General features: G+C 47.0%; 1 protein-coding gene across 1 annotated transcript in view; it reads right to left on the bottom strand.

Annotated features, from left to right (window-relative positions):
- Positions 1-26,753, bottom strand: part of crtac1b (cartilage acidic protein 1b) — a 40,471-nt gene extending 13,718 nt beyond the window's left edge. The window contains exons 1-7 of the mRNA XM_056291476.1: positions 26,643-26,753; positions 23,545-23,738; positions 11,724-11,920; positions 10,081-10,217; positions 6,436-6,592; positions 1,364-1,498; positions 940-1,082 (exon numbers count right to left, since the gene is read on the bottom strand). Of these exons, the coding sequence (XP_056147451.1) occupies positions 940-1,082; positions 1,364-1,498; positions 6,436-6,592; positions 10,081-10,217; positions 11,724-11,920; positions 23,545-23,738; positions 26,643-26,753 (1,074 nt within the window). The remainder of the gene's footprint in view (positions 1-939; positions 1,083-1,363; positions 1,499-6,435; positions 6,593-10,080; positions 10,218-11,723; positions 11,921-23,544; positions 23,739-26,642) is intronic.
- Positions 26,754-27,174: the final 421 nt, after the last annotated feature.

The raw sequence follows: 27,174 nt of genomic DNA, 5'->3' as shown, positions 1-27,174 counted from the left end.
ATTACATAAAACATCACACAGTTAATTGAGCTCGGCGTGTGTGTGTGTGTGTGTGTGTGTGTGTGTGTGTGTGTGTGTGTGTGTGTGTGTGTGTGTGTGTGTGTGTGTGTGTAGCATACAAATTCACAGATTTAACACGTAAGACATTTCTAATCTAGAATGCATGCATGCAGGTGTGTGTGTGTGCAGGTGTGTGTCACGCTAACGAGACTGTCATTAGTGTGACACACTAATTTCTGTATTGTGTGTGTGTGTGTGTGTGTGTGTGTGTGTGTGTGTGTGTGGGGCAGCATCACACATTAACCTCCCGTTTAACCCCCATGAAGACGCCTGCTGCGAACTCAGACCCACGGTAAACCACGTGGCCGCCCACGCTGACGGATATAGACCATCCTGCGCACAACCCCTGCAGGGTTACACATGGCGGAGCATACTGCACACACAGACACACACACACACACACACACACACACACACACACACTGCCAGATGCACACTACATTATGGTGCAGCGGGCGGGTGTGTGAACCGCAGCCTGTCCATCTTGGAGCTCCGCTCGGTCCCAAACGAAGCCGCTGACTGCTGCTAACTGCTGGTACGTTAGACATTGATCCCAGCCGGGGGGCGGGGGAGACCCAGGACCCAGGACCCAGGACCCAGGACCAAGCCCTCTCTCTTTTCAAAGTCCTCTACATCTTCTACATAGTCCATCATTTGGACCGAGGACTGCTGGACACACCGGCGGTAGATTAGCCGCCATCGACACGGTGTCCATTACCTAGCAACAGACCGCTAGATAATGAGAAGGCGGCACAGACGCCGTTGTGATGATGGTGGCTCACAGACTCTTAAACCTGCTGTTGATTACGGGACGGGGGGGGGGGGTGTGGAGGACGGGGGGGGCGGGGGGTGGAGGACGGGGAGGGGGCTGATCCGTACCTTGAACTTGTGTTTGCGGTTGTTCATTTGTATGTACAGACGGTGTGGCCCGTTCCAGTTGCCGTACACGATGTCCGTTCTGCCGTCGCGGTTGAAGTCCGCCAGCGCCACGCCCCTGCCGTGCTGCATGGGGTCCTCCACACCTGGGGACACACGGTGAGTCACACACACACACACACACACACACACACACACACACACACACACACTTGTTCACCACTGACTCTGTCAACACACACATTAGTTACACGAACACCGCCTGGAACGGTCGCACAGCTTGTGTTGAGCTGTGTGTGTTGTCATGAGTCAGTGTGTGTGTGTGTGTGTGTGTGTGTGTGTGTTGTCATGAGTCAGTGTACGTGTGTGTGTGTGTGTGTGTGTGTGTGTGTGTGTGTGTGTGTGTTTCAGCTCTCCCCTCTCTCACCAGCCTGCTGTGCCACATCGCTGAACGTCCCGTCCCCGTTGTTCCTAAACAGGAAGTTTGGTCCATACTCGTTGTCGCAAAAGACGTCTGACAGGGTCTGACTCACGATGGGCCCCACCACCACACCTCTCCCTCCTGCACACACACACACACACACACACACAGACACACACACACACACACACACACACACACACAGACACACACACACACACACACACACACACACACACACACAGAGTCATGGAGAGACACAGACAGACACAGACACAGAATGACACAGACATAAAAAGACAGATACAGACACAGAGAGACACAAACAGACAGAGAGAGACAGAGAGAGACACAGACACAAAGAGACACAGAGAGAGAGACAGGGAGAGACACAAACACAGAGACACAGACAGACAGAGAGAGACACAGACACAAAGAGACACAGAGAGACAGAGAGAGACACAAACAGACAGACACAGAAAGAGAGACAGGGAGAGACACAGACAGAGAGACAGGGAGAGACACAGACAGACAGAGAGACAGGTAGAGAGACAGGGAGAGACACAGACAGACAGAGAGACAGGTAGAGAGACAGGCAGAGACACAGACAGACAGAGAGACAGGTAGAGAGACAGGGCTAGAGACAGGGAGAGACACAGACAGACAGAGAGACAGAGAGACAGGGAGAGACACAAACACAGAGAGACACGGAGAGACACAGACAGAGAGACAGGGAGAGACACAGACAGACACAGACACAGAATGACACAGACATAAAAAGACAGATACAGACACAGAGAGACACAAACAGACAGAGAGAGACAGAGAGAGACACAGACACAAAGAGACACAGAGAGAGACACAAACAGACAGAGAGAGACAGAGAGAGACACAGACACAAAGAGACACAGAGAGAGACACAAACAGAGAGACAGGGAGAGACACAAACACAGAGACACAGACAGACAGAGAGAGACACAGACACAAAGAGACACAGAGAGACAGAGAGAGACACAAACAGACAGACACAGACAGAGAGACAGGGAGAGACACAGACAGACAGAGAGACAGGGAGAGACACAGACAGACACAGAGACAGGTAGAGAGACAGGGAGAGACACAGACAGACAGAGAGACAGGTAGAGAGACAGGGATAGAGACAGGGAGAGACACAGACAGACAGAGAGACAGGGAGAGACACAAACACAGAGAGACACGGAGAGACACAGACAGAGAGACAGGTAGAGAGACAGGGAGAGAGACACGGAGAGACACAGACAGAGAGACAGGTAGAGAGACAGACAGACAGAGAGACAGGTAGAGAGACAGGGAGAGACACAGACAGACAGAGAGACAGGTAGAGAGACAGGGAGAGACACAGACAGACAGAGAGACAGGGAGAGACACAAACACAGAGAGACACGGAGAGACACAGACAGAGAGAGACACAGACAGACAGAGAGACAGGTAGAGAGACAGGGAGAGACACAGACAGACAGAGAGACAGGTAGAGAGACAGGGAGAGAGACAGGGAGAGACACAGAGAGACAGGGAGAGACACAGACAGACAGAGAGACAGGGAGAGACACAGACAGACAGAGAGACACAAACACAGAGAGACACGGAGAGACACAGACAGAGAGACAGGGAGAGACACAAACACAGAGACACAGACAGACAGAGAGACAGAGAGACAGACACAGACAGAGACATTGTGTTGTTGAATGTGTTTGGCCATATTTACAGAAGATGTATTTCCTGTTAATAAAGCAACTTTGATGTGAACTGAATGAAACACAGACAGACAGAGACAAGAGAGACAGAGAGACAAAGCCAGTAAAGACCAGAGAAGAGACCCGTAGGACGGTAAGGGGGGGGGGGGGGTGGACAAAAAAAAACAAATGCGGGGGGGAAGAGGAGAAGAAGAGGCCAGATTAGAGGAGAGACACAGCAGGAAAGGGAGCGAGCTCAGGCTCCATAAGAGAAGTGACCAGAGAGACAGATCGTTACTGACTGTACAGACCACGTCTCCCACGCAAGCCAGGTCTTCCTGCTGACGCACACACACACACACACACACACACACACACCAGCAGTAGCAGGTGTGTGTGTGTGTGTGTGTGTGTGTGTGTGTGTGTGTGTGTGTGTGTGTGTGCACTGTGAGCAGATTGTGTATAGATCCTCTCCAGCCCCTTGTTTTTCAGCTAAGTGTTTTCTCGATATCGCCCGGCGACTCTCTGAGCACGCTCTGTAAACAACAGTCAGATAAACTGGTCAGCGCCAAACTTTCTCCTCCCAAAGAAGTGATGTGTAATTATGCAAATGAGGAGGCTGTGATTGCTTTTGCTGTACGCAAACTCCCTGCTGTGACTTAGGATTTACTGGCTCGGGCTCGCTCCGCCGGACCAGACAGAACACCGCCAGCCTCCCACCGCCCTAAACTACTCACCCCTCTTCAGAGACGTGTATCTGTCACCGCGTGTCCCTCTGCGCTGATATATGGCACAGGTATGAGCGATAGATACATCGCTCAAATCTGTGCAGAGTGAGCCTGCCCTCTGGTGGCTGAAGTTGCAAGTACATGTGGGGGGAAAAGCGCCAAACGACCCCCCCCCTTTCTTTTTTTATTGCGCTCTTAGCATGCAGGTGAAGGTGGATCTGGGGGACGGCTAGAACAGGGCCCCCCTTTTGCAAGATGCCTCTAAAACCCCAATACTACGGCAAATGTAAAAAAAAAACAATACAGCGCCTTACTTTTATTAATGCAATGATAATTATTTCAAATCTTTAATCATTCCATTAGATTCAATATTTCTGATTTCCATTATAAGGATTGTTTGTCCGTTTAGTTTAACGACATTCAACAACATTATATGATTATAATATGTATAATATTCATAATTATATATTATTATGCATTATATTTTATATATTATAATACACATAATAATAATTCGATTTTCCATCCATCCATTATCCAAACTGCCTGTCCTGCTGTCAGGGTCACGGGGAAGCTGGAGCCTATCCCAGCAGTCATTGGGCGGCAGGCGGAGAGACACCCTGGACAGGCCATCAGGCCATCACAGGGCCCACCCAAACAAACACATTCACACCTAGGGACAATTTTTAATATGGCCGGTTCACCTGACCTACATGTCTTTGGACTGTGGGAGGAAACCAGAGCACCCAGAGAAAACCCTAACAGACATGGGGAGAACATGCAAACTCCACACAGAGGACGACCCCTTGGTTGGACTACCCCGGGGCTCGAACCCAGGATTTATTCTTTAAATTTTTTTTTAGCGTTTCCCTCATCTTCCCTCCAATTTGCTGAGGCCCCCTGCTGCCCCACATTGGAAACCACTGCAGTAGGCCACCTTCAATACATACATACTGGCCATCCATGTTGCCCCCCCCACCACCACCACCTTCTAAAGCAAAGAATCAGTCATGCTGGTTTTGCATGGCGGTCAGGTCCCATGGCAATAAGCGTCTCATGATTACCTTATTGGTCTCAGATCAGCATTCCTGCAATTCTTACCACATATCTTACAATTACACACTCCTGTATCTGCAGCAGATATTTACGTGGGCATGTATTGATATTTCATTACTCCCCCATGTCTGCAGACACTGTGCATATCATAAATCAATAAGCAAGACTGCAAAGATGGCCTCCGATATTTATTTGACTTCAGATAGGAGTCACTTGCATTGTAAAGAATAGACTCCAGATTTTAAGCACAATTTAAGTACCATCACGCAAATGTCACTGGCTGCTCTTTGGCCGCCTCATTCACAGTTTTCACAGGCACCACCTGCTTGTAGGTACAGCCAGATAAAATAGAAGCCATCATGTGCAGCCTCACTAAACAAAGCACAGTTAACTCCTTACACAGCAATTCTCTGTGAGAGGATGTGCTACAGTGAATGTGAGAGGATGTGCTACAGTGAATGTGAGAGGATGTGCAACAGTCAATGTGAGAGGATGTGCTACAGTCAATGTGAGAGGATGTGCTACAGTCAATGTGAGCTGATGTGCTACAGTGAATGTGAGAGGATGTGCTACAGTGAATGTGAGAGGATGTGCTACAGTGAATGTGAGCTGATGTGCAACAGTCAATGTGAGAGGATGTGCTACAGTCAATGTGAGCTGATGTGCTACAGTGAATGTAAGCTGATGTGCTACAGATCTGTGAGCTGATGTGCTACAGATCTGTGAGCTGATGTGCTACAGTGAATGTGAGCTGATGTGCTACAGTGAATGTGAGAGGATGTGCTACATTGAATGAGTGCTACGTTCCTTGACGAGGGCACCGACTCGGTTTCAAACTCAGTGGATGTCTTTGCCGCTTATCCCAATTGGGGTCGCAGGATGCTGGAGCCTATCCCAGCAGTCACTGGGCGGCAGGCAGAGAGACACCCTGGACAGGCCGCCAGGCCACTGGGATAAGCGGCTTGGATCATGGATGGATGGATGTCTTTGCACAACTCTGTTTTTTCAGATTACATTACATGTCGACTAAGTCCCCCACATTAAAGAGACTCGTGTATATCTGGGTGCTTCCATTCACAGCAGTATCAGGTAGGCTGTGGTGGAGCACCACTAGGCAGGGACGGATGCCGCCTTGTGGGATGCCAAGCCGGTCCAGGATGATCTACAGACGTGTCGCCCTTCCCCTTCACTTCCCCGTGACTTGGACTTCAGTAAACAGCCGACACCTCTCTCCCTGTCTCCCTCACTCGACCTACCTCTATGTTGTGTTGCTTTAATAGTCCCTGTACTTCTCTTGGTCCTCCTCGCAACTTTTCTACGGTTGCAGATCACAGCGTTACAGGTTTTCAGACTACCTGGGAGCAACGACACCATGTCAGTTTTATGATGATGATGACGATCATCATCATCATCATCATCATAAGGCTGATGTGTCCAGTAGGGCTGTATCGGGCTGTGGTGCGTGCACTCTCACACCGTTAAACACATCCATGTGATCGATTCTGGTGACCTGCATGGCCGCGCAAAGACGCACAAACGTACCCATCACAGCACAAACATGACGACGCACAAACACACCTACCAGTCAACTTGTTGACTCCGGCCTGCTCCGCCACATTGGACAGGGCGACAATGCCTTGGGAGGGGTCGCTGGCGGCCTCATCCATCTCTATGAGGGCGTGGGGACCTACGTTGCCGCTGGCGTAATTCGCTATGTAGATGGCATAGCGGCCCGTGCCCTGGAGAGGAGGCAAAACCCTGGATTACCGCATTTACTGTGAGCTTCTGATTATTATGAAACCTCCATTTACCCAGGAAAGATGAGTCGGCTGAGCGCTCACGTTCACCCTGCTTCACATGCTTTCAGTACACCAGTAAAACCACGGTCCAACGAGCCGCCCGGCAACACTACTGGAGCGGATGGAGGGGGAAATGCCTTGCTCAAGGGTATCTTGGCAGAAGTACAAGCTCACACACATTCCCTGCCAGTCCAGAGTTTTGAACCAGCAACTCCTCCGTGACAAACCCACTTTTCTAAGGTCGTGTTTTTTTTTCCCTCATTGCACTTTGACCCAAAGCTCCCGAAGACCTGCCTCTACCTGACTTATAAAAACTGGAACCTCGTACCCAAGGGAATCGAAATGATTAGCAATTAAAAAGCACCATTTCATGATTTCTATTTGTAGTCGCTGCTTTCTCTTTTATTTTCAAGTTATTACCCTCTCCTCACCTTTTTCCCAGTCGAAAGCTTTTCTGCTGCCCCTGTTAATTTTTTCTCTTTCCCGCATTTCCCAAACCCTTTAACCCATCTTGTCCACCCCTCTCACCACCACCCTTTTTCTCCGCTTCCCTTTGGAGATTAATTTCACACTCCATTATCAGTTGGAGTCCCTGCAGACATGAACTCACCGACGGAACCACACTAATAGACTACACACCCGAATCCAATGAGCTCCCCCACCAGCTCCAGCTCACTTCAATCAATACAACCTCATACACACACAACACACAATACACACACACACATTTGCAAATACAATCATGATCATGTTTCCACAGGAAAGCAGGGCAAATGAGTCTGGTTGATGTAAATGTCAACAAGCGTCACACTTAGCCTCCCACCAAGCCAACTGAGGTGAGACGAGTTGTGTGCATGTGTGTTTGTGTGTGTGTGTGTGTGTGTGTGTGTGTGTGTGTGTGTGTGTGTGTGTGTGTCTGTGAAACACACAAATGCACAGACTTAACAAATGTAAGGAAAGTCTAATCTAGAATAAAAGGGTTGAAGGCCACCGGCGGTTACTTAACAGGGTTAAAAGTCAATGGTTTTTCAATAAATCCTCTCCCAAGGCTGATTTCCATCACTTGAATGGCTGCGGTGCATGGTGACACATGCATGACTGCAAAGTGCATGCTCCTGCAGGCCTGTACAGTAATGCAGGCTCTTTTTGCCAGGGTTTCTACTCAGCAGGATTTTCCCTGCTGCCAAGAGAGGTTGCCCAACTATAATACAACATTTTCTTTGCACTGTTTTCACTGGAAAATGGTGTTTCAGCCATCCGTTATCCAAACTGGATGTTGGAGCCTATCCCAGCAGTCATGGGGCGGCAGGCGGGGAGACACCCTGGACCGGCCGCCAGGAGTTAAATTGTCTAAAAAAAAATTTTCCCCCCAGGGTCCTTGTGAGAGAGAGACCACAAATCCATTTAGGAAACTGTTGAGCTCTCCACCTCTTTCTGTTGCCCAGTGCTGGGTGATGTGGAAAAAAATCAGTATCACGATAATCAGAGGAAATTTTACACGATACTGATATATGCCTGTCCAGGGTGTCTCCCCGCCTGCCGCCCAATGACTGCTGGGATAGGCTCCAGCATCCCCGCGACCCTGAGAGCAGGATAAGTGGTTTGGATAATGGATGGATGGATGATATATATGACGATATCTGCCTATAGTATATGCCAAAATAGAGGTGTCCGGGTAGCGTAGCGGTCTATTCCATTGCCTACAAACACAGGGATCACTGTCAGGTGAAAAGAAGTGGCCGGCGACTCCACATGTATCGGAGGAGGCATGTGGTAGTCTTCAGCCCTCCCCGGATCGGCAGAGGGGCTGCAGCAGCGATGGCTCGGAAAATAGGAAAGAGGGTAATAAAAAATGGATGGATGGATGGGTGGCTAGCTAGCTAGCTAGCTAGCTAGCTAGATAGATAGTTTTTTTCCAGAAACCATCAGTGGTGTAGATAAAAGCGCCGAACAAATGAGGAGCGGAATATTAAGATACTAGATGAAAGTATAACGCTAAACGAAAACTAATTTTCAAATAACAGCTACTCCCTTCGACTACTTCAGACTTCATTTTGTGAGAGATGTTACATTAATACATTCTCTATTTTTTGATGTAGACAACAAAATTGCACATCACGATACAGCGATATTCGAATGTCATCCCGTTTCAACAAGACTGAAAGACGATAAAGGATTATATTGAATTATTGCCCAGCCCTAACCGTCAACCACCTGAAAGTGAGCCAATCTATCAAGGCCATGCGAGACCTCTCGTCAGTCCCTATGAGACTAATGATGGCACGTCGCCTCCAAGGAGACGGAGAGTAATTATCCCTTACTTTCTGTGACTGATAGCACTCTATTTATAGGTAAACAAGAGCCAACACATTAGTCACACCGCTGAAAACACAACATGGGTGATCCAGTGTTGGCCCCTACGACCTTGTGCTGCTGTGTCAGTATTAATGAAAAAAAGTTTGGTGACCGCTCTTCATCAATGACTGTCAGCGGCCCCGGTGTCAAACCCACCGAAAGTTAAAGGGTCGCTTCAGACTGAGGGAAGAGCCGGTTAAAAGTGGAGATGACGAAGGGAGAAGAAGAAAAAAAAAAGGACTAAGTGGATCAAGACAAAGAGCGTATAGAAGACGGGGGGGGGGGCTGAGAATAAGCAGACGGTGATGAAGAAGAGGAGGAGGAAGTCACTCATTCAGCACTAGGAAAATGTCTTCTCCCTTAATCGGTCTCCTGGAACCGGCGCGGGACACACATCCAGGTTGTTTGGCTCGTTGTGGAGGCGTTCGCGCCGTTTAAAGTAGACGTCTTCCCGTCGGGTTGGCAGCCGCGCCTCCGCCCGCTGCTCAGCGAGACGGGACTGCGGTCAAAAAAATCTATTCTAATCCCTACTGTCCTCTCCTGCGGATTATTAGCTTTAACTTTCACCCTGACTGGAAGTAAGGATGGTGTGTGTGTGTGTGTGTGGGTGAGAGAGAGAGAGAGAGAGAGAGATGAAGTAAGATGGAGAACACGAGCAGCGGGATGAAGCGGTTAGCCGCCATCGCTCCTTCCCTCCTGCCATCATCGCTCCTTCCCTCCTGCGCTCTACAAAATAAAAGGGCCCTTCGTTTCTGTAATTACACCAGGACAGTGGACAGACGAGAGACAAAATGGCACACAATCTCTCCCAAATGAACTGTCACTGGCCACGCGGGGAGGGGCGGGGAGGATGAGTGATCGCCGGCAAACAAACAGACGCACACAAACGCGGCCATGCAAATACACAGACACACTTCTGAGAGTCACACTCACCGAGTATGTGTGCTTATACTTGTTTTGCTTATTTTCTTGTGTGTGTGTGTGTGTGTGTGTGTGTGTGTGTGTGTGTGTGTGTGTATGTGTGTGTGTGTGTGTGTGTATGTGTGTGTGTGTCTATGTGTTGGGAGTAGTACCTTCCTGTCCACGCAGGCCACGGAGCGGCCAGCCATACGGTTGGCTACATCTCTGCTCTCATTAATCTCATCGCTCAGCAAATCTTCATAGCGTCCATTACGGAACTTAAACAGCTTGTCGGAATACGTCGCTCGACCTTGAAGGAGAGAGAGAGAGAGAGAGAGACAGACAGAGAGACAGAGAGAGAGCAAGCGAGACAGAGAAAGAGAGAGAACTGAATTTTTAAAACAAGTCTTTATTTGACAAAAAAAGTAACAAAAAGAGACTTGATATCTTTTTGTCGATATAAATAATATTTGTCAAGACAAGCACTCAACATGCATCCTGAACCGTCCCAACAATAACCATTCAACAGCAGCTCAAAACATAAAACAAAACGGAAAGCAGATAAGACCCCTTTTATCCGAGCTCTGCAGCAAAAATCACCTCATCCTCTGTGGCTGAACACAGCAGCAAATGGTTGTGAGAGAGAGAGAGACACACACAGACAGGCAGATAGAGAGCAAGAGAGAGACAGAGAGACAGACAGAGTGAGAAAGAGAGGGAGGGAGAGACAGGAAGAGAGAGAGGGAGGTAGGGAGAGACAGAGAGACAGAGACAGAGCGAGGTAGGGAGGCAGAGAGAGACAGACAGAGTGAGAGAGAGAGAGGGAGGGAGAGACAGGAAGAGAGAGAGGGAGGTAGGGAGGCAGAGAGAGCAAGAGACAGAGAGAGGGAGGGAGGGAGAGACAGAGAGACAGAGACAGAGGGAGGTAGGGAGGCAGAGAGAGCGAGAGACAGAGAGAGAGGGAGGGAGGGAGAGACAGAGACAGAGCGAGGTAGGGAGGCAGAGAGAGTGAGAGACAGACAGAGTGAGAGAGAGAGGGAGGGAGAGACAGGAAGAGAGACAGGGAGGTAGGGAGGCAGAGAGAGCGAGAGACAGAGAGAGAGGGAGGGAGGGAGGGAGGGAGAGACAGAGACAGAGGGAGGTAGGGAGGCAGACAGAGTGAGAGAGAGAGGGAGGGAGAGACAGGAGGAGAGAGAGGGAGGTAGGGAGGCAGAGAGAGCGAGCGATAGACAGAGAGAGAGAGAGAGGGAGGGAGAGACAGAGACAGAGGGAGGTAGGGAGGCAGACAGAGTGAGAGAGAGAGGGAGGGAGAGACAGGAGGAGAGAGAGGGAGGTAGGGAGGCAGAGAGAGCGAGCGATAGACAGAGAGAGAGAGAGAGAGAGAGTACAGGAGATAGAAACAGTGAGCTGACAGAGGAGCAGGGTTATGCAATCCAATAACAATGAGAGATGGCAAACAGAGCGGTGCATTATGAGAGCTGAGGGTGAGGAATATTCCAGCTCGGGTTTTGGGGCAGAGTGATGGAGCTCAAGGCACTGCGGTGTTTGCAATATAAAACCTCTCGGGCTGATTAATGGCGGCACAAAGCTTATCTGTTATCTGATGAAGACTCACGTGAGATAAGCGTTATATCTGGATATTGATTCTCCTCCTGCTTCTTCTCAGCGCCTGAACACGGCCGTGACCCCTCCTCCGCACGCTAGTGGACGTGCGGGCGACCGTGTAGCATTTGCATGCGTTTTGTGTGTACGTGTGCATGCACGCGCATATATATGTGTATTCATGTAGGGGAAACCGAACGCATGTGAGCTGTACCAGAGAAAGCGTTGTTCGTGTTGAGGACGTAGATCTCCTCCCGACCGTCTCCGTCGATGTCACAAGCTGTCACGCCGATGGCGTTGCCCTGACGGTCTCGCAGGGCGTAAAACGGAGAGCTTCGGTTGTCTGCGGCGATGTTGACGAGCCTCTTCCTCTGCCCGTCGTACTTCAGCACCAGATTAGGGCCGTTGTAGCTGTCAAGAGAGGGAAGACAACACGCTGTCACGAGTCCAGTGAGCAACACCCCGTCCATCCGCAGGGTTTCTGAAACCTAAATCTGCCATTTCAAGCTGCGACTTCATTCTAGTTGGGATTTTCTTCGAATCGCCAACTAATGAACTAATAATCTGAAAATCCTGCAATTTCACCTGGCTTCATTGTTAAGAGAATATACATATATATACACTACCGTTCAAAAGTTTGGGATCACCCAAACAATTTTGTGTTTTCCATGAAAAGTCACACTTATTCACCACCATATGTTGTGAAATGAATAGAAAATAGAGTCAAGACATTGACAAGGTTAGAAATAATGATTTGTATTTGAAATAAGATTTTTTTTACATCAAACTTTGCTTTCGTCAAAGAATCCTCCATTTGCAGCAATTACAGCATTGCAGACCTTTGGCATTCTAGCTGTTAATTTGTTGAGGTAATCTGGAGAAATTGCACCCCACGCTTCCAGAAGTAGCTCCCACAAGCTGGATTGGTTGGATGGGCACTTCTTTGAGCAGATTGAGTTTCTGGAGCATCACATTTGTGGGGTCAATTAAACGCTCAAAATGGCCAGAAAAAGAGAACTTTCATCTGAAACTCGACAGTCTATTCTTGTTCTTAGAAATGAAGGCTATTCCATGCGAGAAATTGCTAAGAAATTGAAGATTTCCTACACCGGTGTGTACTACTCCCTTCAGAGGACAGCACAAACAGGCTCTAACAGGTACTATTTAATGAAGATGCCAGTTGGGGACCTGTGAGGCGTCTGTTTCTCAAACTAGAGACTCTAATGTACTTATCTTCTTGCTCAGTTGCGCAACGCGGCCTCCCACTTCTTTTTCTACTCTGGTTAGAGCCTGTTTGTGCTGTCCTCTGAAGGGAGTAGTACACACCGGTGTAGGAAATCTTCAATTTCTTAGCAATTTCTCGCATGGAATAGCCTTCATTTCTAAGAACAAGAATAGACTGTCGAGTTTCAGATGAAAGTTCTCTTTTTCTGCCCATTTTGAGCGTTTAATTGACCCCACAAATGTGATGCTCCAGAAACTCAATCTGCTCAAAGAAGTGCCCATCCAACCAATCCAACTTGTGGGAGCTGCTTCTGGAAGCGTGGGGTGCAATTTCTCCAGATTACCTCAACAAATTAACAGCTAGAATGCCAAAGGTCTGCAATGCTGTAATTGCTGCAAATGGAGGATTCTTTGACGAAAGCAAAGTTTGATGTAAAAAAAATCTTATTTCAAATACAAATCATTATTTCTAACCTTGTCAATGTCTTGACTCTATTTTCTATTCATTTCACAACATATGGTGGTGAATAAGTGTGACTTTTCATGGAAAACACAAAATTGTTTGGGTGATCCCAAACTTTTGAACGGTAGTGTATATATATATATATATATATGGAGTCATATTGTAATGTTCAAGGTGAAGAAAATCGCAATCAGATCTTTCCCAACTAATCAGAATTTTTTCCTTTGCGTTAAAGCCAGAAGTCCTGCTTTACCAGCCTGACTGACATGGACGTATAGTGTGGATTCAGCAAATCAAGAGTTTTTTTCCCCCAAGTCAATTTTATTTGTCCGTCCATCCATCCATCCATCATCTGAACCGCTTATCCTGCTCTCAGGTTCACGAGAATGCTGGAGCCTATCCCAGCAGTCATTGGGCAGCAGGCGGGGAGACACCCTGGACAAGCCGCCAGGCCATCACATAGGACCCACACACATTCACACTAGGGACAATTTAGTACGTCCGATTCACCTGACCTGCATGTCTTTGGACTGTGGGAGGAAACCGGAGCACCCAGAGGAAACCTACGCAGACACGGGGAGAACATGCAAACTCCACACAGAGGACGAGCTGGGACGACCTCCCCAAGGTTGGACTACCCCGGGGCTCGAACCCAGGACGTTCTTACTGTGAGGTGACCATGCTAACCACTGCGCCACCGTGCCTGGCTAATTTTATTTGTATAGCCCAATATCACAAATTAGAAATTTGTCTCAGTGGGCTTTACGGCAACACAACGCCCTGTCCTTAGACCCTCGCATGGGATAAGGAACAACTTGGATAAGGAACAAAACCCTTTAACAGGGAGGAAAAAAAATAGGAGAAATCTCAGGGAGAACAACAGAGGAGGGATCTCTCTCCCAAGACGGACAGACGTATAATGGATGTTGATTCATTGAAAGAGGATAACAGAATTGAGGGCAGTTGAGTTGTGTTGTAGTGTTGTTATTCTATGTTCAAGTGAGTCACGAAACCGGAGTCAAATTCCATGTGTGCAAACCTACACAGCCAATAAACATGATTCTGGTTCTTATTCTGAATTATAATGGAGTTATAAAATATATGAAGAACGTGATGAGGAAGATGCCAAGCAGTGTCCAGATTCCACTGGAACAGCCCAGGACCCGAGCCACACGACCACCATCACCATGGAGCCCTGACAGGAGGACAGACTACACATGCACACAGGGGAGATTCACATCACACCATTCACATACACGGGACAAGAGACAAGAGAAAACATTAGTCACATATTGGAGTATGTGGATTTATAAAGAATGTGATGAGGAGGATGCCAAGCAGTGTCCAGGTGGTGACCACCATCACCATGAAGACCTGGGAGGAGAACAGACTACACGTGCACATGGGGGAGACTCACATCACACCATCCACATACACAGAAGAAAAGAAAGGAGAAGACATCGTTCAGAGAGAGAGAAAAGACATGTGAGAGAAGAGAACAGTTTGCAGTAGTCAATAATCTATACTCTATAGTCTCATCAGCAGAAGAGTACTTGGTAAATTCATTGAGACAGAAACCAACCCGCCATGCAGTACAGGTTGTGAAGCACTCAATTTAAAGACAGCTAATTGTAGGTTAAGGCCAAAAGATGAATCTTAAGTTTGGATTTAAAGGACTCAACAGACTCTGATTGCCTGACAGCAGCGGGCAGGTTATTCCACCAGAACGAGGCCCAATAGGAAAAGGTCCTGCCGCCAGCTGACTTCTTTTTAACTTTGGGTACACACAGGAGCCCTGTATTTTGAGAGCAGAGAGCTCGAGATGGAATATACGGATTAAGGAGATCAGACTGGTAAAATGGAGCAAGCCCATTTAGGATTTTATAAGTCAGCAGAAGCACCTTGAAGTCTGACCTACAAACAGGGATAGGAAGCCAATGAAGGGAGGCATGAATTGGTGTAATATAGTCAAATTTTCTAGTTTTAATTAGGATTCTAGCTGCAGCATTTTAAACCATCTGAAAACTTTTAGTACTAGCATGTGAGAGACCTGAAAACAGAACATTACAGTAATCAAGTCTGGATGAAACAAATGCTGTATTAGAGTCTCTGAATCAACCACGGACAGGAAAAACCGAATTTTAGCCATGTTACGTAAGTGAAAATAGGCAGTCTTGGTGATTTATTTAATGTGCTTATCAAAGGAAAGGCTGAGATCAAATGTAACACCAAGATTTTTGGCTACCACACTTTGTGAAATTGGAGTTGTCGATTGTTATCGTTACTTGATCAAATTGGTGTCTGTGTCTAGCAGGGCCAATACACAGCATCTTGGTTTTATCTGAATTTAAAAGCAAAAAGTTAAGTGACATCCAATTTTTCACAGCAGCCAAACAGGCCTCTAAATCAGTCATTTAAGTATGATCATCAGCCCTTATAGGTACATACAGCTTAGTATCATTTGCATAGCAATGGACATTTATTCCATGACTGCGTATAATTTGGCCAAGAGGTGAAATATAAAGAGAGAAAAGTAGAGGGCCAAGAACCGAGCCCTGCGGTATGCCATATTTAATGTCAGGGAATTTCGATGTAATATTATCATAGCAGACACAATGTGTTCTTCCAGATAAGTAGGACTTAAGCCAAGAGAGAGCTAAGCCAGAGACGCCAGAGACACCAAAATTACAATTTATTCTGTCTAATGGGATACAGTGATCAATGGTGTCCAAGGCTGCACTGAAGTCCAGCAATAGAAGCACAGAGGTGGAATCAGAGTGCATAGCACGTAGAAGATCTTTCACCACTCTTGTCAGAGCAGTTTCAGTGGAGTGACAGGCCCTGAAAGCCGATTGAAAAGGTTCCCATAGATAGTGTTCTTCTATATGGATCAAAAGTTGTCGATACACAACCCTCTCTAGTACTTTAGAAAAGAATGGAAGATTAGCGACTGGTCAATAGTTATTAAGAGACCCTGGATCGAGGTGCAGTTTCTTAAGTAGAGGTTTAACTACAGCTTTCTTAAAACTGCTGGGAACAGTGCCAGTAGTAAGTGATAAGTTAACAATGTCTAGCACTGTAGGCCAGAGGTCTTTAAAATGTTTTGCTGGTAAAGGGTCAAGTAGGCAAGTAGTTTATTTAGAAGCTGACATGAGCTTAGTCAAGGTATCAGGAAAGATAGTCTCAAAAGCTGTAATAACTGGGACTCTCAGTGACTCATATGAATTTGCTAAGACAGGATCTGCAGGGGTAACTGGAGTTGAAGAACTAATTTTGCTAATGAGCTCATCAACCTTATTGCAGAACAAGTCTAGAAACTCATGGGCCGTGAATGGTGAGAAACTAATAGACGGCTGCTTTTTAGTAAATTTAGCTACAGTGTCAAAGAGAAAGCCAAAAAAGCCACTTTATTTTTATCATTGTACAGGTTGCAATGAAATTTGTTCTCTGCATTTAGCCCATCCTATTGTATAGGAGCAGTGGGCAGCTGCAGCACCCGGGGACCAACTCCAGTTCTTCTTTCCATTGCCTTGCTCAGGGGCACAGGCAGGAGTATTAACCCTAACATGCATGACTTTTTGATGGTGGAAGGAAACTGGAGCACCCAGAGGAAACCCACGCAGACACGGGCAGAACATGCAAACTCCACACAGAAAGGACCTGGGACAGTTTGAGGTTTGAACCCAGGACCTTCTTGCTGTGAGGCAATAGTGCTAACCACTGGGCCACCATGCTGCCCAGAAATGTGGGATTATGTTTATTAATATTGATTAAGATATGCTGCTTTCACAGCAGATAAAGTACGCTTGTATTTCAATCATGCAAAAATAGGTAAAAAACTTTCCAATTTTGATTTTCACCATTTACGTTCCATTCTCCTGCAGGCCCGCTTAAGAGCGCGTCTCATCGATAAACCATGGTGTAGGCCTCTTTAGTTACCTAGCTCTGGTAGTGAGAGGTGTAACTGAATCGAGGAGACTAGAGAGGGCCACATTTCAGTCACTAAGGAGATTTTCAACAGAGTCAGTCTCTACAGTGAAATGTGGCAAGACTTCAGGCAGCTCCTGGCCAAATGCAGCTACAGTGGACGGACCAATGTGGCGAGTAGCAATTACATCTTTGCCAACATTAACAGGACAGGCCAATGATGGTTCAATTTTAATGGGAAAATAATCTGACACAGCAGATGTGGTTGGCAAGACAGTCAGATCAGAAACAGATACACAGATAAAACCAAATCAACGGTGTTACTACTGCAATGAGTCAACTCTTGATCAAACTGAGCGAACCCAAAAGTATCAACAAGCGCCAGAAAGGCTTTACTTAGAGGATCAGCAGCCTTATTCAGATGAATATTGAAATCACCAAGAATTACAGTCTCATCAGAATGAGTAACAAGACCTGAGACAAATCCTCCAAATTCTTCAAGAAATGGTAAGGGCCAGGAGGCCAACAATCACAATGTATCACCATGTGTATCACATTTGTGTATCATAATGTGGACTGAGCAGAGTCTATTCATGGTTGAGGGAAGTGGACTTAGAATAAAAGCCTCAAAAGATTAGAATTTAGATTCAAGTTTTGAAGTTAAATAGACATATATTAAGGTGACACCCCCACCTTGTTTATTTGCCCGAGTTACATGGGCATAAATATAGTCAGGTGGGGAAGCTTCATTTAAGGGACAGAAAATATTTGGTTTCAACCATGTTTCACATAACCCAATCATATCAAAACTATGTTCATGAATCAGATAATTTATTAGTAAGGCTTTGGGTAACACTTTCTATGAAGCTTGCATCTATAACGCCCTATAAGCATATATAATGCCGTATGAGCATCTATAACGCCCTATAAGCGTCTATAACGCCCATACTTTCCTATAATGTGTATTACAATGACTAAGGGCTATGGCTGAAGACTGTGAAATAGCACTGAAGTCTCATTATGCATCTCTACAAAACTTCAGCAAAACAAGTTGGCTATGAGGCATTATGACATTTGAGAGATAAACAGGCTAATGATGACATATTTATAATGCATAAATCCATTTTAAATTGACATAAAGGTGGCTATGAGGATTTGTGAGGGCGTATACATGGTTGTATTGAATCTTACAATGACTTATAGCTACACTTATAGGGCGTTATTGATGCAAGCGTCATATAAGTGTTACCAGGCTTTGTTAGACAGTAATCTGATATTTATGAAACCAAATTTAAGCATCTTGCTGAAGTGATCAGTAGTAGGCAGATCTTTAGAGCTACCAATAGATGAAATATTAATTGAAATTAGACACCTTGTCGTATTAGTTGACAATTTTGAAGACCTATGCTTTGAACAATGTGTGGTCACACGTTTGATAACATTAAATGTTTGATTCTGTAGATTATTAGGTACTTTGTTGCACATTTCACCACCACCAGTCGTAGCAATTAATTAGATTATTGTGATTCACACATTTAGGAGAGGAGAGCTTGGGAGAGTACAGCAGGGTAGGGAGACGGTCTCAATGATATAGACCAAGTTATCAGTCTGATAATCTACACTATGAGAAATTCCCTGACTAAACATATTAACTAAACTAGTTGACTCCACATCCGCACCTGGTTTAAACCTAGCAGGCTCTCTACTCGCCTGCGACCTGCTGAATGAGAAGTCCCTAGTGTCAAATTAAATGTAAACTGCTATCTATATTGTTAGACAAAAGAGCAGTGCCGTCCCCAGTACGGTGAATGCTGTCCGCTTTCAGCAGGTAAGGGCAGCCCCAGAAAGAAGGCCAGTTATCAACAAAACCGAATCCCTGCTCATTGCAGTAACGAGCCAGCCAGCAGTTCATTGAGGTGAGCCTATTACATTACCCCTCATGGGCAAGGGACCAGAGACAATAAATTGATGCCAACACATCTTTCTGGCCAACTCAAGCGTCCTGACTGATGTCTGATTGCTTCATCCTAGCATTATTGGTGCCAACGTGAATAACAGTGTTACTTAAAGTAGTGGTGCTGTGTACCTGGGTTCTCTGATTCACTTTCCGTGATGCCAGCACACTAAGATTATCCCCTATGTCACAGACTATGGCCCCGGATAAACAGTAAACCAAGGCTGGCAAAGCGAATCTAATATTGCGGGTAATGGGAGTCTCCTAACACTAGCGTATGTCAGCCCCCACCCCCCGGTTCAGGGATGGTTGTTCCCTCTTAACATAGATGGTAAAATTAGTTTGTCTCGCCTGTTCGTTCACCAGCTGAGGACATCCTTGACAGGGAGGAACACTGGTTTGAATGGGGAGTCAAAGAGGCCATCTATGTGAAGAAAGAACAACCATCCCCGAACCGAGGGGGGCTACGAGTACATCTGTTGCCATCTTAGAATGCTGTGATTGCAACCATTCCCCAATCCTCTGTGAATAGTACACATGGCCATTGTAACTCCAGTTAATGTTCAAGGCAATCTGCATATGAAACCGATTGTTGGTTTCGGTCGTATGCAACGGTGCTGTTTATAAGGGTGGGGATACCTGCAGTCAGTTGAGACTGAAGAAGTCACTTAGATGAGTGATGAAACGTTTCTCCCAATAAACGTTGTGTCCAGATGAACTGATTCAAATTTCTGTGATTATGGAGCATGCATGTAGACAATAGCACATCTGCTGTCAGGCCCAGGAGTAAGGCTATCTGGAGTGCCCATCACATCTAATGTAATCCTAGTCAAAAGAAGCTGCTCTAACTCATGGACACATCTCTCTAGTAGAGACAACCTATCTGTAACTGTGGAACAGTCACCACACACCATCGTTTTAATGAGGCTGCTCTGAATGTAAATGCAGTAAAGCTAACTGTTAAGCTAGGCTAAGCTCGAAGCTAGTATACAGACTAGGAGTGAAAAGCTGCCCACTAACACAAGAGCCGTTTGCTAAAGAAAACTAGAGAATCTCGCAATAAGTGAACTAAGAAAAGAAAATAGCAAAATCAGTAGAACAAATGAAGCGGTTAGAGCAGAATAAAGAGAAGACTATAATATGAATACTTGGTGCAGGGTGGCACGGTGGCACAGTGGTTAGCGCGGTTGCCTCACAGCAAGAAGGTCCCGGATTTGAGCCCCGGGGTAGTCCAACCTTGGGGGTCGTCCCGAGTCGTCCTCTGTGTGGAGTTTGCATGTTCTCCCCATGTCCGCGTGGGTTTCCTCCAGGTGCTCCGGTTTCCTCCCACAGTCCAAAGACATGTAGGTCAGGTGAATCAGCCGTACTAAATTGTCTCTAGGTGTGAATGTGTGTGTGTCGGCCCTGTGATGGCCTGGCGGCCTGTCCAGGGTGTCTCCCCGCCTGCCGTCCAATCCCTGCCGGGATAGGCTCCAGCATCCTGCGATCCTGAGAGCAGGATAAGCGGTTTGGATAATGGATGGATGGATACTCGGTGCAGTGAAAATAGCTGGCAGTGTTGAAGCAGGTATACTATGGTGTAACTTTCTTCCACAACTGCAGCGTAAATGTAAATCATGACAATCTGCAAAGAGATATTTTAGAGGAAACGAGAGACCTAAATGTCGGCTGAACATTAACGTTGCGTAAGTTTCTTAAATGTTACATAAATTTGCTGTTGAAGTCTTTTGTACCTTGGCCGTAGGGGTTGCTGTTACTAGTCTCGCCATGCTGAGAGGAGAGGCCACAGAGAGGAAACCTGTCATCCCTCAACAGGTCAGTCAGGCTGTCCGATGTTATTAAAGTCTCCCAGCCGCAGTGCAAAACAGGGATGAATTAAAAGCTGCACCACTGCTGGTTTCTTTGGACCTGTTCTTTAGGGTTGTAGTACTCGAGTATGGACTTGGTCTCAATTCCGTATTTTGAAGGTCTTGGTCTCATTGAAGACTTCACAGCATCATGATTTGGACTTGACTCTGTCTCAGACAGTGGCAATACATTTTCAAGACTGATCGAGTACAAGACTTTAATTAACTGTTTTAATTTGTGAATTATATACGAAACTTCCCTGACAAGATCAATAAAATGAAATCTAATCTCATTTGTTCCTTTTGTTTTTATTGTTATTGATTTATGTCTCTGACACATGGGGAAATTGGAATCTGATACATTCCTTCCTTAACGGGGGGAAGGGGGGTAAGTAATACAGTAGTGAAATTTTGACTTTTACTATGATGGTAGATTACTACCGTTATAATGATGGTGTTTAATTGTACTTGCACTGTTCTGGTGACAATCCTCAAAGTCTCAGACTTGATTCGGACGCACTTCCTTAAAGACTTGGCCTGGACTTTGTTCTTAACCTTGGATGGTCTTGACTACAGATGTGCAGGTGTATGCTGAACACTTGGATGGTAGTCAAATTCGGGTGCTTGACTTTTCATTTTAATGGGTCACACTTCACTAAATCACAGGACCTTGGGCCAGCATGCCGGACTGCTAAAACATTTTCACATCGGAGTTGTCCAAGTGTTACTCCCATTTACTCCCTTTAGCCCAAAGTAGATTGTATGGGGCCGTACAAGAGCTCGCCTTCCTGTCCAGCGTACCTGCTGAAGGGCCCATCCTGGCTAAATGACATTTATTAAAGAGGGTCGTTTTCTCCAATCCATATTCAGTTAAGCATTGTGAAACTAATTTCTGCTTCATTGGACAGACACATCCTGCAGGCTTTCCAGACCGCTCCCGTCAATGGCGCTCCGTCCAACCACATCCATTCTCATCAGCAGAGGGAGCCGCAGGGCCCGCTCGCAATCTCCTGACTTACAGACGCCTTTTTAGCTTCGAAACACCTCATGAACCTGCACCTAACTCACTCACAAACAGACATTTGGTCTCACATCTAGCTGTAACATCTGCGTAGATGCGATGGGGTTTCAACTCCTGCACAAACGCTGGCGAGTGAGGGCATCTAAAAGCATACGCTGCTGTAATTCTATTAACATCATCCTCATTGGTAAGAAAATTGGTAATATTCCTTTTTTTTTGCACCCCCATCGATATTCTGCTTCGGTCTCTCCCTCGTGTTCTATCACCTGGTGTCGTCCATGTGGTTTCATTTGAGAAGCGCCACATGGCCTCACAGAGAAACGCCATCGACAGAGATGTACGACGTTTTCTATCACCTTCTACCTGCTCAAACAAATCAACCTTTAGATTCTGAAGTGTTTCTGATGTGTAGGCTTGTTTTTCTGGGTTGTTGGTTACAACATGATCCAGACCAGCTAGCTTTAGCTCTGCTGAACCGCTGCAAAAGCACCTATTTTACAATGTCAGTGGTAAGCCTCCAGTCAGGATATGATGTAAATAACGTGTGATGTTAGCGACTCAGTTGAAAACGCGCGTTCAATACCAGACCTACAAACTTAAGACAATGATCCCGTATCATTCTGTTCACAACAAAGTCACACAACAGTTAGGCTTTGCGTCTGTGAGACTATGTGCTGACTTCTGGTTCTCTTTTGTAGGCTGAATCTCCATTCAAAATCCAGTTCAGTCCAGGACAAAACATCTGCGTCCGGGAAACCGGCCCATAGCGTGCTCGCTGTTCGATGTTAACCCATCAGAAATAAGAAAGCACTTCTGTTTTCCGGTTTTCCATTTTACAACCATCCTCCATGTTAGGGCAGGTGGTAGGACTACGCTCTAGTTGATGAATTGCTCCACTATCCCATTAAACTGCCAGAAATAAAGGGGTGGCAGATATAATTCTGATGCTGTAAGGAGACATTAAGAGTTAGCAGCTAGACCTCAGACACGTCCCTTCCACTCACCTCTTCACTTTCCCTTCTTCTTTTGCCCTCCAACTTATTTTTAAATGAATAAATAAATCTGTTCTGGAGCAGGGATCCCTCCCCTTGATGCTCTTCCTGCAGTTTATCAACTTCTTTTTTTTTCTCCTCTGCATGTTTTTCACGTGGAGTTTTGCCTCATCTGAATTGAGGGTCTAAGCATAGAGGGAGGGTGCCGTCTGTTGTTGTCTGTACTGGATTTACCTGTTTCTCATCAAGATCACGTTCAATTAACTTACATTGACACGTAAACCGTGAACTGTGCAGTTGTACAAATAAACTTGGTATGACTTGACCCGTTCTCTCTCTCTCTCTCTCTCTCTCTCTCTCTCTCTCTCTCTCTCTCTCTCTCTCTCTCTCTCTCTCTCTCTCTCTCTCTCTCTCTCTCTCTCTCTCTCTCTCTCTCTCTCTCTCTCTCTCTCTCTCTCTCTCTCTCTCTCTCTCTCTCTCTCTCTCTCTCTCTCTCTCTCTCTCTCTCTCTCTCTCTCTCTCTCTCTCTCTCTCTCTCTCTCTCTCTCCTCTCTCTCTCTCTCTCTCTCTCTCTCTCTCTCTCTCTCTCGATCTATCCATCGCTCACCCTGCCACAAAAATCTCCAGGTCTCCATCTCCGTCCACGTCGGTGACGGCCACACCATAGTTTAACTGGGTGGGGTTGTTTTCGTAGTCGGGAGGCAGGACCGTCTGGGTCACAGCAGAGAACATGGGCTCTGACCTCTGAGCCACGGAGAGGGCCGGCAGAAACACACTCAGCCACAACGACAGCATCCTCACCTGCAGAGACGAGGAGAACACAGGTTTGTGTACGACAGCAGTCATCATCAACACTTGCATCCCGAGTCTTGCCTTGCATGCATGGGTACCGTGGCTGCTGCAGCCTTTTTTTTATTTTTTATGAAAGGGAGTTTTCCAAACAAATTTAGCAATAGACAATATGAGTGAAGCAGGGATTCACGGTCAGTCAAAATGGGAATTTTCACAATGCTAAGCTGCATCTGTACAAACACACACACACACACACACACACACACACACACACACACACACACACACACACACACACACACACACACACACACACACGGGCACAAACCAACATACATGCATCATGCATCACCTACAACAATGCCAAGGTTCAAGATTCAATACTTTATCAACAGAATTGGTTGGAATTTGTCTTGGTGTGCTCACCTAAACACAGACAAACACACAGAACCATCCATCCATCCACCCATCCATCTATCCATTATCCAAGCCGCTTATCCCAACTGGGGTTGTGGGGACACTGGAGCCTATCCCAGCAGTCATTGGGTGGCAGGCAGGGAGACACCCTGGACAGACCGCCAGACCATCACAGGGCCAACACATTCACACCTAGGGACAATTTAGTACGGCTGATTCACCTGACCTACATGTCTTTGGACTGTGGGAGGAAACTGGAGCACCCGAAAGAAACCAACACAGACACGGGGAGAACATGCAAACTCCACACAGAGGACAACCCGGGATGACCCCCAGAGTTGGACTACCCTGGGGCTCGAACCCAGGACCTTCTTGCTGTGAGGCGACCGTGCTAACCACTGCGCCACTGCGCCGCCCTTCAATTCAAAACTACATAAAAACACTCACTTATAAATCACATAATACATTAATCCAATATAAATAAACACATAATATCCAAGCCATAAGATAGAATGATCATGAAAGCATGAAACACGTGGGTAGAATAAAATGAACTCCAACACATAAGACCGCCATGGATACAACACGAGCACCAGTAGGGGAATCAGCAGCAACATCTAACGACCACTGGATAAAGTGCATGATAAAAACAGCTGCCATGTTACACAGTTATTTAACCCTACTGAGCAGCTGCAGTGCTAAATTTAGAGGTCCAATACAACAAAGATAGATAGATAGATAGAGAGATGGATGGATGGATGGATAGATAGATAGATAGATAGATAGATAGATAGATAGATAGATAGATAGATAGATAGATAGATAGATAGATAGATAGATAGATAGATAGATAGATACTTTATCATCCTACAAGAGGATGGCAGAAGGAACAAAGCTCCTTTTAAAGCGGGCCTTCTCCAGGTGAGGACCTGAACCTGAGACCAGATGGAAGCAGGTGAAGAATGGGTGAAGGAGTGGGGTGTCCGGGTAGTGTAGCGGTCTATTCCGTTGCGTATCAACACGGGGATCGCCAGTTCGAATCCCTGTGTTACCTCCAGCTTGGTTGGGCATCCCTACAGATACAATTGGCCGTGTCTGCAGGTGGGAAGCCGTAGGTGGGAATGTATCCAGGTTGCTGCAGTAGCGCCTCCTCTGGTCAGTCGGGGCGCTTATTCGGGGGGGGGGAGGGGGAACTGGGGGGAATAGTGTATGTCCCCCTGGTGAAACTCCTCACTGTCAGGTGAAAAGAAGCAGCTGGTGACTTCACGTGTATGGGAGGAGGCATGTGGTAGTCTGCAGCCCTCCCTGGACCGGCAGAGGTGGTGGAGCAGCAGCGACCGGGACGGCTCGGAAGAGTGGGGTAATTGGCCGGATCCAATACGGGGGGAAAAAATCCAACAAAAAAAAAGAACGGGTGAAGGGGATGAGGGGGTCCTGAGTTATGGGTAGTGCTCTACCCATCATGGCTTTTCTACTGAGGTCTGATAGGTTGGGGAGGCCATGACTTTTGGATGATCCGGTTCCTATTGGTGCCTGTTAAGATGGTGAAGGAACAGGGGGAGCGGTACAGTTGTGTGCACTGAATTACACTTTTTTTAAAGCAGCAAGAGAAGGTGAGGTTCAACACACGTAAACATACGCAACAAAATCTATGCACACACACACACACACACACACTTGTACGCACATGGGTGAACTAACACTCTTCCCAGCTGCTGGGGCAAATACACAACTCAATAAAATTAGCGAGACATAAACGAAAACTTTCTGCCGTCCAATTGCAGACTGCACCACTTGCCCTCGTTGCTCGTTCTTCCGATCCGCCGGGTAGCAGCAGATTTTTTGGCAGCAGCACGCCCCTCTCCTCAGATGTAAAGATGAAGAAATACGGCGGTAATTAGCGCCGGCGTGCGCCGTTGGATCCGAGCTGCCCGTCACATAACGACAAGCTGAGAAATCATGGGGCAGAAAATCCATACACGGGGCAGGACCAGAGGGCCAGAGGGCCCCGCGGGTGCAGGGGCAGACCGACGCAAGCCGGTATAACAAAGACGGTGGGCTCCGATGCCTCTCGAGACTTTGACCGGCTCTAATTTAGGAAAGCCTTTTGGACGAGAGGGGTGCGTGAGGGCTGTTAAGAGGGGGAGGGAAGACAGGGCGATATTGCAGGCGAGTGTTCACGGCAGTCAGAAGATAAAAGGTGAACAGAGAGGAATTGATCCCATCGACTGGTGAGGAGTTGGCAGGAGGTGGTGGATGTGGGTTGGAGGGGGGTTGCGGAGTGTGTGTGTGTGTGTGTGTGTGTGTGTGTGTGGAGAAGAGTCACCTCATCAAACCGAGAGACGAAAGGAATAAGGAAGGTCACCTCTTCGTGGCTTTATTGCAAGCTTGCATACATACAAACGCAGACAGAGGAGGGAGGGAGAGGGAGGGAGGGAGGGAGGGAGGGAGAAAGCGAGAGAGAGAAAACTGCAAAACTTTTACACACACACTCACTGGCTGGCCATTACAAGCTGACAACTTGATTTGCTGAGCCAGTAGATTTATGTGCACAGCCTCCGTCATAGTACCCATTCCATCTGCAATACCGCCGAGCCCCATCCCCATCGCCTCTCCTCCGCCGCCGTGGATTCTCTCTCCCCCTGCGCGTTGGGGTGATGTATGGCTCCTTAACAGCTCCCTCAACAATTCAATTTGAGATAAAACCGCATTGCTGTTCCGGCAGCGCTCTCAAAAAGCACATCGGCAGGTAAGGGAAGCGCAAGTTAGATCACCTCTCGTGACACCTGCAGACATATGGGCACGCCGGCGCGGACTCGGCGGGGCAGCCAGCGCAGGGCGATAACAGCGGCGTGCGAGCCGGAGGCGGTGTAGGCTGAGTCCGTTAGCAAGGAGGGTTAATTAACAACGCCGGGAGCTGGAGACGAGGCGGGTTCTTCCCATTAGGACAGGATGCAATGACAAATGAGAGGGGCACCGCCGGGCTGCAGAAGGCGGTTTTACAGACTTGCTAATACTCTCCGCGGTA

This window comes from Lampris incognitus, chromosome 13 (assembly GCF_029633865.1).
Source record: "Lampris incognitus isolate fLamInc1 chromosome 13, fLamInc1.hap2, whole genome shotgun sequence".
In the NCBI taxonomy this organism is placed as follows: domain Eukaryota; kingdom Metazoa; phylum Chordata; class Actinopteri; order Lampriformes; family Lampridae; genus Lampris; species Lampris incognitus.
Note: the sequence above shows the minus strand (reverse complement) of the source record. Positions and strands in the feature narration are given on the sequence as shown.